The 18000-nt window shown below is 30.8% G+C and overlaps 1 protein-coding gene across 4 annotated transcripts in view; it reads right to left on the minus strand.

Moving 5' to 3' along the window:
• IL1RAPL1 (interleukin 1 receptor accessory protein like 1) overlaps positions 1–18000 on the minus strand; it is a 1478533-nt gene that overhangs the window by 557957 nt on the left and 902576 nt on the right. For all 4 annotated transcript variants that reach the window (XM_074300886.1, XM_074300887.1, XM_074300889.1 and 1 more), the window contains 2 exons: positions 17259–17445; positions 4215–4368 (listed from right to left, as the gene is read on the minus strand). In XM_074300886.1, the coding sequence (XP_074156987.1) occupies positions 4215–4368; positions 17259–17445 (341 nt within the window). The remainder of the gene's footprint in view (positions 1–4214; positions 4369–17258; positions 17446–18000) is intronic.

An 18000-nucleotide genomic window follows, 5' to 3' on the forward strand; every position in this document is an offset into this window, starting at 1 on the left:
TTTGACCTCAGACATTAGAGATCTTAAAAATGTGGCTCTGGTTCACAATTGGATAGGAATCCCATCTCCTTTCCTAGTCAAGACTCAATTATTTGCATAGTATAAGAGTTGATAGTCTGAGGACTTGACATGAATCTTCTGTGTTATCAGGAATCAAGAGATAAGAATGAGTGGAATATTTGGTTTGAATTGAGAGCTTGAGTTTTTGTCTGATCAGCACATGCTATAACAAATGAGCATGTCAATCACTGGCAGGGCTATGAATAGGAATATTAACTCTTTGGGGGGTTAAACACTAAATTAATAACATTGAAATATAAAAAAAATATTAGAAAAATATTTTGGGACAAAATATGTCATTAAAAAAACAACAACATTCCACAGGGACAGCTATATGTGACGAGAAAGAGAGAGACAGAGACAGAGAGAGTGAGCACATACATGTATTATGGACATATATGTATAATTTCAAATTTCACAGTGTGCATATCTACATATTTTATGATATGCATGTATATTAATATAAAAATGAAACATAGTATAAACATATAAACAAGATGTTAGAAAATATTTTGTGACAAAATATTTGTCATTTAAAAAAATTCCATATGGACAGCTATATGTGACAAGAGGCAGAGAGAGAGAAAGAGAGAAAGAGGGAGGGAGGGAGGGAGACAAAGGGAAGGAGAAAAAGTTGGAGGGAGAGAGTACATATTTGTGCACACACATGCATATTATGTGCATTTATATAAATTTACATTTCACATATAGTGTGTATATCTACATATTTTATGATATGCATCTATACCAATATAAATATAAAATATATTGTATAAATATTTAAATGAATCATATGTAATTCATAATACTTTATATAATCAATAATGTATATTTCAGTCTTCCTTTACTTATAAACTTTTAAACGTAAAGGACTTTACGATTACTAAACAATGCTGGCAATAATAAAACCTCATTGATGCTTCATTGCTTTCCTGGAAATTTTGTTTTACTTTATTTCATCATATACACTTTTTAAAAAAATATATATATTTCCTACCTATCTTTAAAACATTTTTCATAAGAAAATCAGTCATCAGTGGGAAAGAAGAAAGATAATATTAGGGTTTTAGGGAAGTGTGATCATGATGGACTGAACACTAAAGTATATAAAACAATGAATCATTATCATCTAGAGATCTATCCACTTCTGATGCTTTACTGAGTGACATGATTTATGTTCTAAGAATTGGAATCACCTTTGGCTATATGCATAGAAGATATGTTAGCATGTCACATCATTTAAAGCAATTTGATATGAATAAATTTGCACATTCAATAGATTTTATGTTAATACCTAAAATGCATTTTAATATGTACTATTCACAATCCTGAGCAGGCAGCTGTCCCATTCATATAAAATTGTGGATACTGTCAAGTCTTTTAAACCTAAATCAGTATATGGAGAACTGAAAAAGAATAAAGGCTCCATGCTATTTGGCTGGATGGCAATTTTTCCTAGTGAAACATTCTCAATTTCTTCTCTGCTATGAGGAAACACTTCTTTCCTTTGATGGATAGAAAGAAAATATTTTGTAGAAAAGGAGTTTAGTATGAAATTTCTTCTTTTTATGTCTTACTACTTGAAAGGTACCTGTCATAGTGGTTTAGATTCATAGAATCAGTGAAAGAAAAAAAAGTTTAATATCCAGGGTTAGTTTTAGGCTGACTTTATAAACCAATGAAGAAAGATTAGAAATTGGCTCCCATTTTCTTCTCAGAAGGCATCTTTTCCCCACATTCCATTATACTGATGATTAAATTTCTCTTATCAAAATTTCTGCACCTGAGAGACACCACTTCAATAATGATTGGCAGCTTTCAGAAGGAAAGAAAATTCAATCTATATTATAAAAGAAATGCAACATAGGAACATTTATCAGGCATTTTTCATTAGGCTTTTGGCAAGATAGTGGGATGAAGTATTAAAGTATTAATTCAGATTTCATATCCCAACAGAGCTATTAAGTAGAATTCTAAAATGCAAGGAAATTATATATATATATATGTATATGTATATATATATGTATATGTATGATTTAACTGTTATCATTTTGCAATAGCATCATGAATACTTTATAAGAAAACTCATCAAAAAAAATCACAAAATCTTACTGTAACATCATTTGGTCACTAATTTCTTATAGTAATTCTTGGGAAGTAAAGGTCCCACTCCTAGGGAATTAATGACCCCTCCTACCATAATTTCATTTCACTTCATTTCATTTTTTTTGATAGAAACAATTAATGATACTATCCAAATACTAAATCATATACACTTTAAGTATATGTGTACATGTAGGTACATAGTTCTACATCCACATTCATATGTTTCACATCATATGTGTATGTGTGTGTGTGTGTGTGTGTGTGTGTGTGCCTATGTGTGTGTCCATGTGTGAATTCTGAATTACTGTATCCTCAAGGCTAAGGCTAAAAATCTATGTATTACATAAGTGCTTCCATCATTCATTTCCTGCAAAAGTCAACTATCTACCACTGGTATAAATCAAGTATGGTCCAAGAATATTCATTCTGTATTTCATCCAAAAGTCAGTTATGTGACAATCAATTTTTTTCCCCATTGGTATCTCTAAGATGGTATCTATCACCATTCAAAAAAGGAGATGAATTCCATTTTACTGGGCAATATATTGAAAATAACAATGTATTTTTTAAAGGCTCTTCAAATAAAAATAATTTATGAATAGAGAAAATACTAAAGAATTAAGATAGGTTATAGACACCTCAAACTCAATGTTTATACTATTTTACATGAAAACAACAACATATTTTATAAGAAAATGAGAAAAAACTCTGCATAAACAGATAATAATTTTTACCCCAAATAGCCTCTACAAATTTTGTACACATCAACTAAAGACAAAGTGACGGCAACAGTAAAATATTCTTATACTATTTTTTTTATTTTTATTACTATGATCTTTAAAAAGTACTTTAAAAATAATGTTTTATTTTTTTCCACAGAATTATGTATAGTATGAACTTTAAGACCCTACAATATGAAGAACAGGTGGCAAGGTATTTTAATTTTTCACATTTTGAAGATTCTGTTTCTTAAATGTAATTGTGAAATGTTTCATTTTCATTCCTTTAGCATTTTTGAAAAGGGCCAAATTCCCCAAAATCTTCATTTTGCAATCCATTGTGTACCGTTTTTCTTTTATGGGAACAATTTCCATCTAAGTTTAGTATTAAGTATGCAAGTAAATCTGCATATTTATTTTATAAATGAGATGCAAACAGTAATGATAATGTGTCATTTGTTTTATGTTTGAGCATTTACAGAGTTCTCTAACAAATATTAAGTTACTAGATCCTCATGATATTAATGTAAGAACATGATAGATATTAATGCCATTATTATCCAGGTGATGAAATTGAAGTACAGAGAAATTAAGGGATTGATTCATTCAGCTAAACTATCATTTGGTTGAGCAAAAACTAGTGTTTTCTTTTGACTCCTGCTCCAGTGCTACATTAATTGTATCAGGTTGATTTTGTATATCACACTTGACTTAATTTAACAGTTATTGTGTTCCAGATGATAGAATCTTTAGTCATTTACAATGACTAATATATCAGATCATTAAGTAACAAAAGTATGCATGAAAGAAAAACCACTTGCTATTCTCCTACATGAACACAAAAATAAGAGTAGCCTCTACTTAGAAGATATGCTTCATGATGGAACTAAATGATCCACAAGAAGTAAATTTTTTTCATGTTTTCAAAAGTTTCTGTAAGTACACAGTAATTTTCTATATATGGTATATCCCAAAATTCCCTGCAGAAGTGGAACTGTGACATCTTAATATTTTCTTTCTTTCCCCCTCCCCCCCCCAAGGCTGGGGTTAAGTGACTTGCCCAGGGTCACACAGCTAGGAAGTGTTAAGTGTCTGAGGCCAGATCTGAACTCGGGTCCTCCTGAATTCAGGGCTGGTGCTCTATCCACTGCGCCACCCAGCTACCCGACATCTTAATATTTTCAAACTGATTTCAAATACAAATTGTTTTTATTCCAGAAGCATTCACAATTCCCTCCTCTTTTTCACTTGATCAAATCTAATTTCCAGATTACATAAAATATATCTTCAATAAGAAATTAAAAATCAAAGACTAATTTATGAACTTACCTGTCACAGTGAGTTCAGTGGTTCTTCTAACAACAAAGCCTCCATACTTTAATTCACATGTATAATTTCCAATGTCATCTTCTCTAACCTCTCTTATAAGCAGAATATTTCTTTTGAACACAATACTTGGCCTCCATGCTTTTGTCCTGCATTCCTGTATAAAGAAAAATATGTCACAAATATCTATTTTGTTTTAAATTACCCAGATAGAAAAGATTTTGATATTATATATAAAACTTCCTAAAGAGGTTTTATATCTTTTCCCCTTAACAAAAAAATACCTAGAGATGATTATATTTTTCATTAAAATGTTTTATCAGAAAAGTAATCAATCCTACTAATACACTGGGAAATACCATGTACTATTAACACCTATATTTTATATGTGTAATATATTGTAGTTTAATAAATTTACTTTCATAAAGTTTAGTCTATCAAATTTTAATTTCTTCATGGTGCATAAGACTTTTTCAAGCCAGATTCCCAAACAAAAAAGCTAAATATACTTTTCAGAGATAATATCTTTTTTTTCAAAATTTTCAAATACAAATTTTTGAGATCACCAATTTAATTTAAATGGATTATTTACTTTGGAATATATCCAATTATCTCAGTCAAATATGCATATTTTTTCCCCTTTACTCTTGGTAGATTTATAAAATAATTTTTTCAGAGAATCCAGATTTAGTTTCTATGCAGAACATAATGATTTGCATAATGGCCCCTTTGAGTCATTGTTATCAGGTAAAAAAATACACATACAATATAATATAAAATGTCATTCACATTATGCTTATAAACACATTAGGCATTTACATATACGTATAGAACGTATATAATGCATATTGACTTCAGCAGGCTAATTGCTCTATACTTCCAGTATGACATTTTGCTGCTTAGTTTTTCTTCACTTTCCAAATGGTTTTATTGAAATAACAACATGCTCTATTCAATTAAAATTCTCTGGTTTACAGAGTTTTCCTATAATTCTTAGGTTGTGCTTTCTCTTATTATCCACTTAAAACATATAATCTATGGTGCGATGACTGTAGTATTATAACTAAAAACATAAAGTCCTAAAACCTAAAACTATACTCCTTATACAAAAGTTATAGTCTTACTCTTCTAATCTTGTTGTAGTGATGCTTTATAACCAAAAAGAATGATTCAAGACTTGTTATCAATTAATACTGAATAAAGATTTAGTTTATCTTCTAAATAGTAATGGTCAATTCTTTCTGAAGTGATGAGCTAAGTAGGGTACATAGCCAAGGAAGCAAAACTTTTAAATGACACTATTTCTGTCATTTTCTTTATTAAAGTCAAAACCTGTGACATTTAACAGTTGTGTCTTATTGTGCTTTAGTGTATATTTAATTTATAAATATAATATAATCATATATATATGATTCTATATAATATTTATATTATATATTATATAATGAGAATGGCCCAGTAAGGATGTATATTGTTAGGCTGTGAAGAGAAATCTCCACAGAATAATAGTGAAATAATGACTAATTGTCCCTGCAAAAAAAAATTATGATGGATAAGACAGAAGGAATATGATTTTAACAGGAATATGCCTATTTTAATTTAGAAGGAGTTTATCTACAAAGGAATCAATACTTGTTTTAATGAGTGCAGTTATTGTGCGTATGCATGTATATGTGTGTGAGAGATAGAGAAAATGAAAATTTATTAAATATAGAATGAAAACATAACTTCAGACATAAATGTAATGAATGCCTAAGTAATTATAGAATATAATTGAAAGGATTGGAGATTTCCTCCCATACACAGAAAAAAGAGAAGAGGGGTTGGGAAAGGACATAATTGTTTGAGTACTTGAAGGACCACTACATGGAAAAGAGATTAGACTTGTTCTAGTTGTTCTCAGATTGCAGATATTAGCAATGAATAGAAGTTGTAGAAAATCAGTTGTAGACTTATAACAAAAAAAGGAAAAGACTTTCTAACAATTAAAGAGATATGTAAGAGGAAAATGTATCGCCTTTGTTTATAACAAGTCCCGTAATTACAAGTCTTTAAGCAAAAGTTCTTTGATCACTCACAAGTTTTAATGAGATTTTTGTGTAAGTTAAATTGGACTATATAGACCATGAAGTTTGTTCCATGTCTAAATGTTAATATCTTTGTGGTGCACCCATTTCTTATACCCCCAGCTCAAAGTTTTCTTTCCTTCTACATGTTTTCCTAGGGCACTTTGTTGAAAGCACTTTTCTCCTATCAAATTCTACCTAGTATTAAGTATTATAATTATCAGTATTTATCATCTTTGTATCCCTGGGGCCTGAGACTGTGTCTTGCCCAACCATGAACATAATATATGAACATTGAATTGAAATACGTTTAGTTAAGTTAACTATCTTGAAAGGAAACTGTTGTTAAAAGGATAAATGATTCTTGAAATTCAAGAAACCATTGAGAAAATTCTCTAGAAAATGCTGAAAGAGACAAAAATAATGACTAACTCAAGTAAATGAGGCTAATAACTTTAATCTATGATTTGCTAAGCTGAGAATTTCATACTCATTTCACTTATTAATTACTTAAAGTTACTGGTTTATAAAGCATAAGTTTAGCTCACAATTTAATTTATTCATAAACTCTATGTATTCCCCTTTAATGATATTTTCTCTCTATTTCTGGTTCCATTCATAAAAATTCTGAAGTGGCCTAGATAGTGAGCCAAAGAACTCTAAAGTACTCTACTATAGATGCAAAACTGAAAAATATGATACAATATGCTTGGTTAGACTCATACAAGCTTAGATAAAAATGATTGAAAACTCTTTAAAATAAAAGTCACTTCATGGATTCAGAAGGGTGAGGAGACAATAGTATCTTAAAATTGGATTTTTAGTAAATCAAACTTTAGGGGCAGAACCAAGATGACTGAGTAGAGAAAGTTCTCAGCTAAGCCTTCCCCACTTTTCCATAACAAGACCTTTCAAATATTTTCAGAGTAACAAAGCCAACAAAAGATCAGAAAAAAGACATTCTAAAAGCCCAAGAGAACTGAGTTCAGAAAGAAAGATCAGTGATAGGGGGTGCAAACCAACACAGAGCTCATTCTGATGAAATATTAGTGATGGTACTAGGTGGTGGCAGCAGAAGCAGCAGTTTTGGGAGCTCACAGGTCAGAAAGAGTAAGGGAGCCTAACAAATGGTTAAAAGAGACTTCAAGGGATCCCTGTACTAGTATTGAAACTCTTTGGCATCTCCATAGCTAATACTGATTTCTGGGTTGTAGTTCAAGGTCAGGGAAAATTACTGTCTGATTAGGAGTGGAATCCCTGAGGGACAGTATCATTTTTGCACCAAGGGATCGGGGACCTGAAAAGAATCAATTGCAATCCCCCCAAATCAATGGTCCTTCCTGGATAAAGAACAGAGTACAAACCAGGAGAACAGTGACCTCATCTCTCTGCAAATCATACCAACTTGGAAGCACCAAAAAACTTCAAAAGTCTCATAATATGAGACATTGTCAATACCCTCAGCCATATCAGAAATAAAGCACAACATTAACATAAATTTGCAAATCAAGAAATAAGATGAAAAAATGTCAAGGGGAAAAAGATCTGGCCAGAAAAAGCTGCTGTGGTGAGAAGGAAGATTAAGAAACAAATTTTGAAGAAGATAATTAAGTCCAAAAAGCAAGAGCAATGCCCCCAAAGAAAAATGTGATAGATATACATCTTACTGAACAAGCATTCCTGAAAGAGTAAAAAAAAGAAATTTCAAAATCATGGTAAGAGAAAAAAAATAGGCAAAAAACTAAAAGTAAAGGAAAAATATAAAGACATGTAACAAATAGTAAGAGAGACTCACAAAAAAGAAAATCATAGCTTAAACAAGAAACTTGGCTAAGTTAAAAAAAAAAAAAGATGTATGGAAACTTACTGATGAAAGAACCCATTAAAAATAGGGTTGGTTCATATACCAAGATAAGATCAAAATGGGTCCATGATTTAGGCATAAAGAGAGAGATAATAAATAGATTAGAGGAACAGAGGATAATCTACCTCTCAGACTTGTGGAGGAGGAAGGAATTTATGACCAGAGGAGAACTAGAGATCATTATTGATCACAAAATAGAAGATTTTGATTACATCAAACTAAAAAGTTTCTGTACAAATAATACTAATGCAAACAAGATTAGAAGGGAAGTAACAAATTGGGAAAATATTTTTAAAAACAAAGGTTCTGACAAAGGTCTCATTTCCAAAATATATAGAGAACTGACCCTAATTTATAAGAAACCGAACCATTCTCCAATTGATAAATGGTCAAAGGATATGAACAGACAATTCTCAGAGGAAGAAATTGAAACTATATCCACTCACATGAAAGAGTGTTCCAAATCACTACTGATCAGAGAAATGCAAATTAAGACTACTCTGAGATACCACTACACACCTGTCAGATTGGCTAAGATGACAGGAACAAATAATGATGAATGTTGGAGGGGATGTGGGGAAACTGGGACACTAATACATTGTTGGTGGAGTTGCGAAAGAATCCAGCCATTCTGGAGAGCAATCTGGAATTATGCCCAAATGTTATCAAACTGTGCATACCCTTTGACCCAGCAGCGCTACTACTGGGCTTATATCCCAAAGAAATACTAAAGAGCGGAAAGAGACATATATGTGCCAAAATGTTTGTGGCAGCTCTTTTTGTTGTAGCTAGAAACTGGAAGATGAATGAATGTCCATCAGTTGGAGAATGGTTGGGTAAATTGTGGTATATGAAGGTTATGGAATATTATTGCTCTGTAAGAAATGACCAGCAGGAGGAATACAGAGAGGCTTGGAGAGACTTACATCAACTGATGCTGAGTGAAATGAGCAGAACCAGAAGATCACTGTACACTTCAACAACAATACTGTATGAGGATGTATTCTGATGGAAGTGGAAATCTTCAACATAAAGAAAAACCAACTCACTTCCAGTTGATCAATGATGGACAGAGGTAGCTACACCCAGAGAAGAAACACTGGGAGGGGAATGAAAATTGTTAGCACTAATATCTGTCTGCCCAGGTTGCATGTACCTTCGGAATCTAAAGTTTATTGTGCAACAAGAAAATGGTATTTACACACATGTATTGTACCTAGACTATATTGTAACACATGTAAAATGTATGGGATTGCCTGTCATCGGGGGGAGGGAATAGAGGAAGAGGGGTATAATTTGGAAAAATGAATACAAGGGATAATATTATAAAAAATATATATATATAATAAAAAATTAAAAAAAAATAGGGTTGGTTAACAATACTATATGATGATCAATTCTGATGGACATGGTACTTTTCAACAATGAGATGAACCAAATCAGTTTCAATAGAATGGTAATGAACTGAACCAGTTACATCCAGCAAAAGACCTCTGGGAGATGACTATGGACCACTACATAGAATTTGCAATCCCTCTATTTTTGTCCACCTGCATTTTGGATTTCCTTCACAGGCTAATTGTATACTATTTCAAAGTCCGATTATTTTTGTACAGCAAAATAACTGTTTGGACATGTATACATGTATTATATTTAATTTATACTTTAATATATGTAACATGCATTGGTCAACCTGCCATCTGGGGGAGGGGGATGGGGGAAAGAGAGGAAAGATTGGAACAAAAGACTTGGCAATTGTCAGTGCTATAAAATTACCCATGCATATATCTTGTAAATAAAAAGCTATAATAAAAAAAATAAAAATAGGGTTGGTGAAGTGCCAAGTACCAAAAGTGGCTGAATAAAATAATTCCTTAAAATTAGAATTCGGCAACTAAGAACTAATAACTCTATGAATCTTCAAACAAAATAATACAACAAAGTCAGAAGAACAAATGAAGAAAAAAAGTGAAATATGTCACTGAAAAAAATTAACTGACCTGGAAAATAGAACAAAGAAAATTGGATATAATGGGAGTTTCTGAAGAAACTGAATAGGAATAAAAGGAGTTGTATATGGTACCTTCCCAAAAATTGACCATATATTAAATCATAAAAACTTATAAACAAATGCAGAAAAGCAGGAATATTTTCTCACCAAAATTACACATTTAAAAATGAGTATGGAAGCATAGATTAAAAGTAAATAATCTAAATATAAATAATGGGTAGATCAAAGAACAACAATCAATTATTTCATTAAAGAGAAAGACAATAATGAGACCACATTCCAAAATCTTTGGTATGCAATCAAAGCAATACTTTGGAGTAAAATGTATATGGACATTAATATGAGATAGATAACAGGTCACGTATTTAAAGGAACTAAAAATGAACAAATTAGCATTCTCCAATTAAATACTAAATGGAAATCCTGAAAATCAAAGGGCTGATTAATAAAAATGACTATAAGAAAACATTGAACTAAGAAATAAAACTAAAAAATACTTTCATGGAAAAAGTAATAAAGTAGACAAACCATTGGTTAATTTGATTTTAAAAAATGAAAGAAAACCAAATTAGTGATATTAAAAATAAAGAGTAAATTCACTACCAATGAAGATGAAATTAAAGCAATTATTAGAAGTCATTTTGCTCATTTATATGCTAATAATATTGGCAATGTAAGCAAAATATATGAATATTTTTTACAAATATATACACACACATATATATATGTATACATAGAAGAACATAATATGAAATAGAATAATATGAGCCTATTCCAGAAAAAAATAAAGAATTTATCAATGAGCTCCCCCAAAAAAGAAGCCCAAGAGCAGATGAATATACAAGTGAATTTTACCAAACATTTTAGGAATAGTTAATTCCAAAACTAAATAATATTTTAAATAAGTAAAGGACTCAGAAAATTTATTTTGTGATACAAAGGTGCTTTTGTTACTTAAACCAGGGAGAGCAAATATAGAGAAAGAAACCTTTATACCAATTTTGATAAAAATGATGAGACAATTTAATTTTTAAATTTTAACAGTATTTTATTTTTTGCCAATTTAATGTAAAAACGATTTTAGCCTTCATTTTCATATAAAATGTTGAGTAACTAATTTCTTCCTCCCTCACTTAATCTCCCTAAAACTGTAAGTAATTTGATATGTTATACATATGATGCAAAAATTTTAAATAATATATTATCCAGGAGATTACAACAACATATTCCGGAGATGTACTCTAAAACCATATGAGATTTATGCCAAAAAAACAGGATTTGTTTCTAATCAGCAAATCAGTCAGCATCATTGATCATAACAATAACAAAAATCCTGTGATTATCTCAATAGATGCAGAAGAAATCTTTGATAGAATATACCCTTCATTCTTATTAAAAACACTACAAAGCATAGTAATCAGCTCATTTCTTAAATGATAAGGAGTATACATAAAAGAAGTAGCAAGCTTTTTCTGTAGTGCGGTAAACTTGAAGGCTTCCCAATAACATTTAGGAGTGAAGCAAGGATATCTACTCATTACTATTATTCCACACCTTAGAGGAATTGCTATCTGTAACAATAAGAAAATAATAAAAAAAAAGAATTGAAGGAATAAAAATAGTCAGGAAGGAAAAAAAAAGCTGTAATTCTTTGAAGAGGATATAATGAAGAGGATATACTCTAGAGAATCACCACCACCAACAAAGACTACTCAAAAAAATGACTTCAGCAAAGTTGCAGTATATCAAAATAAATGAATGTATATAATCAGAATTTCTATATGCTACCAAGCCTTTGAATGAGATGAATGAGATAGAAAAAGAAATTCCATTTAAAATAGCTGCAGACAATATAAAATACTTGGGATTCTATCTGCTGAAACAAACCCAGGGATTATATGAACACAGAAAATGCTTTTCATACAAATAATATTGGATCTAAACCACTGGAAAATATCAATTCCTTATGGGTAGATCATGTCAATATAATAAAAATAACAATTCTACCTAAATTATTTAGCTTATTAAATGTTATGCAAATCAATGACCAAAGAATTATTTTATAGAGCTAGAAGGAAAATGTGACAAAATTAATCCAGAAGAACAGTGGCAAGAATTTCAAAGGAATATATTAAAAAATGTTTAAGGAAGATGACTTAGCAGTTTCAGATTTCAAATAATATTACAAAGTGGTGATCATGAAAACAAATTGGTACTTGCTAAGGAATAGAGTAGTGGATCAGTAGAATATATTGATTACACAATACACAGTAAAAAGTAATCATAATAAGTGAAAGATTCAAGCTTTTAGGATAAGAATTCATTAACTCTTCTTAGCTGTGTGACCCTGGGCAAGTCAGTTAAACTCAATTACCTCAGCAAAAAAAAAAAAAAATGCTGGGAAAAATAAAGCATAGTTTAGCAGAAACAAGGCATAGCTCATCAATCCCAGCTATATCCAACTGTATATCAAGGTAAAATCAAAATGGATAAATGGATAAATGGATAAATGGATAAATGGCTAAGGCATAAATGCTAACAACATAAAAGAGAATATTAAAATATACTTATCATTTCTGTGTATAAGTGAATTATTTTTGATAAAAGAAGGGATAAAGGGGATTTTAGAAAGTAAACAGGTAACTTTTTAAATATAAAATTAAAAGCTTTTACATGAAGAAATCTCACATAGCCCAAATTAGAAGGAATACAGGACAGTGAGGGAAAATTATAGCAAGTTTTTCTTAGAAAGATCTCATTTATCAAATATATAAAAATTGAGTTAAATTTGTAAAAATAAGAACCATTCTCCAGTTAGTAAATAGTTAAAGGATATGAACAGACAATTTTCAGAAAAAGAAATCAAAAGTATCATTGATATCATAAAAATGCTCTAAATCACTACTGATTAGAAAAATTCCAATGAACAAAACTCTGAAATATCACCTTATACTATTTTGAGATAGATTGGATAACATGACACAAAAAGGAAATACTAAATGTTAGGAAGGATGTGGCAAAAATTGGGACACCAATTATTGCTGGTAGACCTATTCCAATCATTTTAAAGAACAATGTGTGATATGACTATACAACTGTCCATATCCTTTGACATAGCAATACCCCAAACAGATTAAAGAAAAGGGGAGAATGATATATTTTTACAAAAATAATTATAGCAACTCTTTATGTGGTAACAATTATAAATTGATGGTATGCCCATCATCTGAGGAATAGCTGAATGAGTCTTAGTATATAATTATGATGGGATACTATTGTGATATAAAAAAAATGATGAGCAGAAAACCTGGATAGAATCATGTGCACTCATACAAAATTAAGTGAGCAAAACAAGGATATTGCTGTACACAGTTAATAGTAATATTATAAGAATAATCAACTGTGAAAGACTTAGCTATAGCTATACTGATCAAGACTATGATCCAAGACTATTCTAGAGGACCCATAATTAAAGACAGTGTCAACCTCCAGAAGGAGAACTGATGACCTGTGAATGATTATGGAAGATAGTTTTTAACTTTTATTATTTAATTTGCAACATAGATAATATAGGAATATGTTTTGCATTATTTCATATATATATGATTGATATCGAATTGCCATCTTGAAGAAGAGAGGGGCAGAATGAAGGAAAATAATTTAGATTTCAATTTTTTTAAATGTATGTAATTTTTTTACCTATAATTGGGAAATATTTGATGAAACAAATTAATATTTTAAAAAATAAAATGTAAAAACACATTAGTTAATTAATATTAAGCACCTACAGTGTGTTATATATTATGTTAAGTAAATATAGGAAGAAAAGAAAAAAAAGAACAGATCCTGATCTCAACCCCCCCCCCCCCATAATTCAATGAATAAGAAACAACTATGCACAAATAAATATAGAGTAGAACAAATTGGAGTAATTTTTGTAGGAAGTCATAAAGATTTAGGATTGGAAAAGCTTCTTATGCATAACATATCTTTAAATGGACTTGAAGGAAAACTGATGAAGCACATAGGTTAGGAGGAGGCAGAAGCAATTTATCAAGCATGGCGAACAACCAAGAGATATGCTAAGAGTCAAGGTATAGAATATGATTTTGAGGAATTAAAAGATGGCCAGTGTTACCAGATCACCAGAGTATATAGATAGTAGTAAGGTAAAATAAGACTGGAAAAATAGTAAGGGGGCAGATTATGAAGGGGTTAGAAAGTCAACAGAGGATTCTATGTTTAATCCTTGAGGTAATAGAGAGCCACAACAATTTATTAAATAGTATGCCTATACAATCAGATTTGCATTTTTGGATAAGACATTTGGTAGCTATATAGAAAATAAATTGCAGTGGTTTGATTTAAGGTAGGCAGACAAGGCTGGCTATTTCAAATTGTTTGAAAATTATTGAGAGCCTGAACTAGGATGCTTACAGTGTCACTAGAGAAAAGGGAGGATTTTTTGCCAGATATTATGAAAATAAAAATGACAGGATTTGCCAATTTATTAGATATAGCAGTGGGGGGATTAAAGAGTGAGAAATCAAGGAAGATATTGAAGCTGGATGGTACTTTTAATGTTATTAGGGGAGTTAGGGAAAAGGAAGTGTTTCTAGAGAGGAAAAAAGAGATAATGAGTATTTTTTTTTTTTAGCAATATTGAGGTTGATATGTCTATACTAGAAATATTTGCTATATTCAGTTTGAAATGTTTAGAGGCTGTTAGACATGTGAGCCTACAAGTTGGGAGAGAAGCTAGCTCTGTACAAGCTGATTTGAGAGTAGTCTGAATAGAAATAATAATTGTAATTATAGGATCTGATGAGATCACTAAGCAAAAAGGTAAATAGAGAGGACATAAAAGGGCTCCCAGAAGAATCTGGGAAATTCTTACTATTGTCCAATCTGTATGTTAATACAGAAAACGGCAAAGGAGTGGTAAAACAAGCAAGAAAAGAACTTGAAGAGATCAGTGTCATGAACACCTAGACAGAAGCCAATAGTCAAGGAGAAGAGGATGATTGACATTTTTATAGATTACAGATAAATCAAAGATAATGAGAATCAAGAGAAGTCATTAGACTTGACAAGAGATTGTTAATTCCTTTAGAGAAAATAATACCAGTGGAATTGTGAAGTCAGAAGCCTAAAACCAAAGTCAGAAGATAGTGAGAAGAAAGGAAGTGGAGGAGGAGAGATATAAAACAATAACTATTATGCATGGACAGTTCAAATGAGTTTTTTTGTTTTTTTTTTAAGATTGGGGGACATATGGGCATATTTGAAGGCATTAATGAAATAGCCAGTAGACATGGAGAGAGTGAAGATGAATGAGAAAACAAATTATAGAGGGGACATTTAGCTGAAGAAAACCAGAATGGGGTGAGTTCCTTTGTGTATATATATATATATATATATATATATATATAAAGAGAGAGAGAGAGAGAGAGAGAGAGAGAGAGAGAGAGAGAGAGAGAGAGAGAGAGAGAGAGGAGTTAGGCATGGTCAAAACAAAGGGAACTCTTTAACTCTTTATATGAAACAAGCGTGAAGGAGACTGTGCCAGAAGGTATATGAGTGATGTGAGATAAGGATGACGGGAGAAGAAGGAGCTCTGAGTAAATAGCCTTAATTTTTCCCTATCAAATCTGAAGCAAAATTCCAAGCTGAGAAGTTGTGAGAAGTGGAAGGAAATTACGAGATCTAAGAAGAAATAAAAAGTTTGGAAAAATCACTGAGATGAATGAATATTTATTAAAACCTTCCATATTCCTGGGAATATAATAGATGGTGGCAATAAAGCAATACAAAAAGGAGAAAAATAGGACTTATGGGATATGTGGCCTCCATATATATGTGTGTGTGTGTGTGTGTAAATATGTTTGTGCATATATGTATATATAGTATTTATATTATATATGTGTGTATATATAGTATATGTATATATGTGTATGTTTGCAAACATGTGAACACAAAAGAATAGAGATAAATTCAGTAATTTAATATGCTTTAACATAATTTCTGAATAATTATTCTAAAACATAAAGTTTATATGGGTCTTACTATCAGAAGTCAAACAAAGATTAGAACCAGAACACTAGATTATTATAAGATAATTTTGGCTTGCTTTTTGGATTGGTTAGGTTTGCAAGGAATATATTTAAGCACATGACTAAAATTTAGAGGTCCAATATCTTATTTCCAGACACCATTTGCAGTTTCCAATCATTATATATTCAAGGATAAATAATTCTACAGTAATTTTTACAGAAAGATATACTGTTCTTTATTCATATTCAAAAAGTAAAATTTTATTGCGTAAATAAGGTGATGAGTAAACTATAATTATGCATAGGGAGAATGGAAGCAAAATTATTACTTTTAAGTATGAAAATAATTTTTGAGTTGTGAAGAAACAATTATATTCAAACACAATTATTTAAATTTCATGGAGTTTGACAAAGGTGTTTTCTCAATTATTTCAGTTAGAGAATCAGAAAACTAGAAATAATAAGACATATAATGGAGAAAGGTCCAATGGAAATAATCATACAATTATATTGGAGAGTTACTAGTCAATTGCAGCTACACTCATTTTTGGCTCCCTATTATTTTATACATCCCAAAGAAAAAAAATGTATAAATAATTTACTTTCTACTTCTGACAAAATCAATTGACATAAGAAAGAATTGTAAAAAATATCTCAAAAGAGAGGCAGTTAGATGGCACAGTGGAAAGATCACTGGTCTGGAGTCATTAAGATCTGAATTCAAATTTGGCCTCATCCACTTGGCACTTAACTAGCTATGTGATCCTGGGCAAGTCACTTAACCCTACTTGCCTCACTTTTCCTCAAAAATTATTAAGAAAAATAAAGTTATCACACAATTTCACCTAAATCTTTTTTTTTCTAGACCTAACCAAACTGACTAAATCCTTTCAAAGCAATAAGAAGTCTCACAAAACTGAAATAACATTGTCTCAAGAAATAGGATGTAAACTATATTATATTATGTTCCTTTGAAAGGTTTGCAATACTAAAAATACTACAGAACCCAATACACAATAATTTATAAGAAACTCGACCTTCTCTATTCCTTACCTTATACCACAAGATTTCAGGCTCTCTGTATGGTATTAGAAAATCCTCTATATCCCGGCATGAGATTTCCTTACTTTTGCTAAGCTCAGCTTTTTCAAAGTACTTCATCTTGGAATTGTAGCAGAGTCCAGTGTCATTTTCACCCACAGTCAGTGAAATGGACACTTTCATACAATATGTGGAGTTTCTGAAACAAAGCAGAAAACAAACGGTGGTCTAAGATGAAAAAATAATGCCTTATATTTGTGTAGAGCTCCACAATTTTTCAAAAGGATTACCACCTTCTTTATGCCCATATTACTAATAATAACCCTATGAAGCAGGAGAAATGGGTATTATTATATTCTCAAATGACAAAATTGAGATTTAAAATGACTTCTATATAGTTAAAAAAACAGTAATGGGAAAAAAGACAAAACTTGAAACTATATCATCTGAATTAAAATCCCTTGTCTTTCCAAAACTCTCATTAATTTGACATAGTAGATTTCATCAAGACAAAAACAAAACAAAAGAAAAAAAAACAACTTTGTATTGTGCACATTTTATGCTAATTTCAATTATTTCACATTATTTCTTCATTTTTTCACTAAGTAAAAATACTTATTAAATGGGTTCATATACAGGTATTATGGTAGACACTAATGTCTTTTTAAAATTCTGCCATGACCAATATTTGGTTCTGTAAGAAGGGAAAATAGTGACTGGTAGAGGTATTGGGAAAAAATTATTGTCTTTTGTT

The sequence above is a fragment of the Sminthopsis crassicaudata genome, chromosome 3, assembly GCF_048593235.1.
Source record: "Sminthopsis crassicaudata isolate SCR6 chromosome 3, ASM4859323v1, whole genome shotgun sequence".
Taxonomy (NCBI): Eukaryota; Metazoa; Chordata; class Mammalia; order Dasyuromorphia; family Dasyuridae; genus Sminthopsis; species Sminthopsis crassicaudata.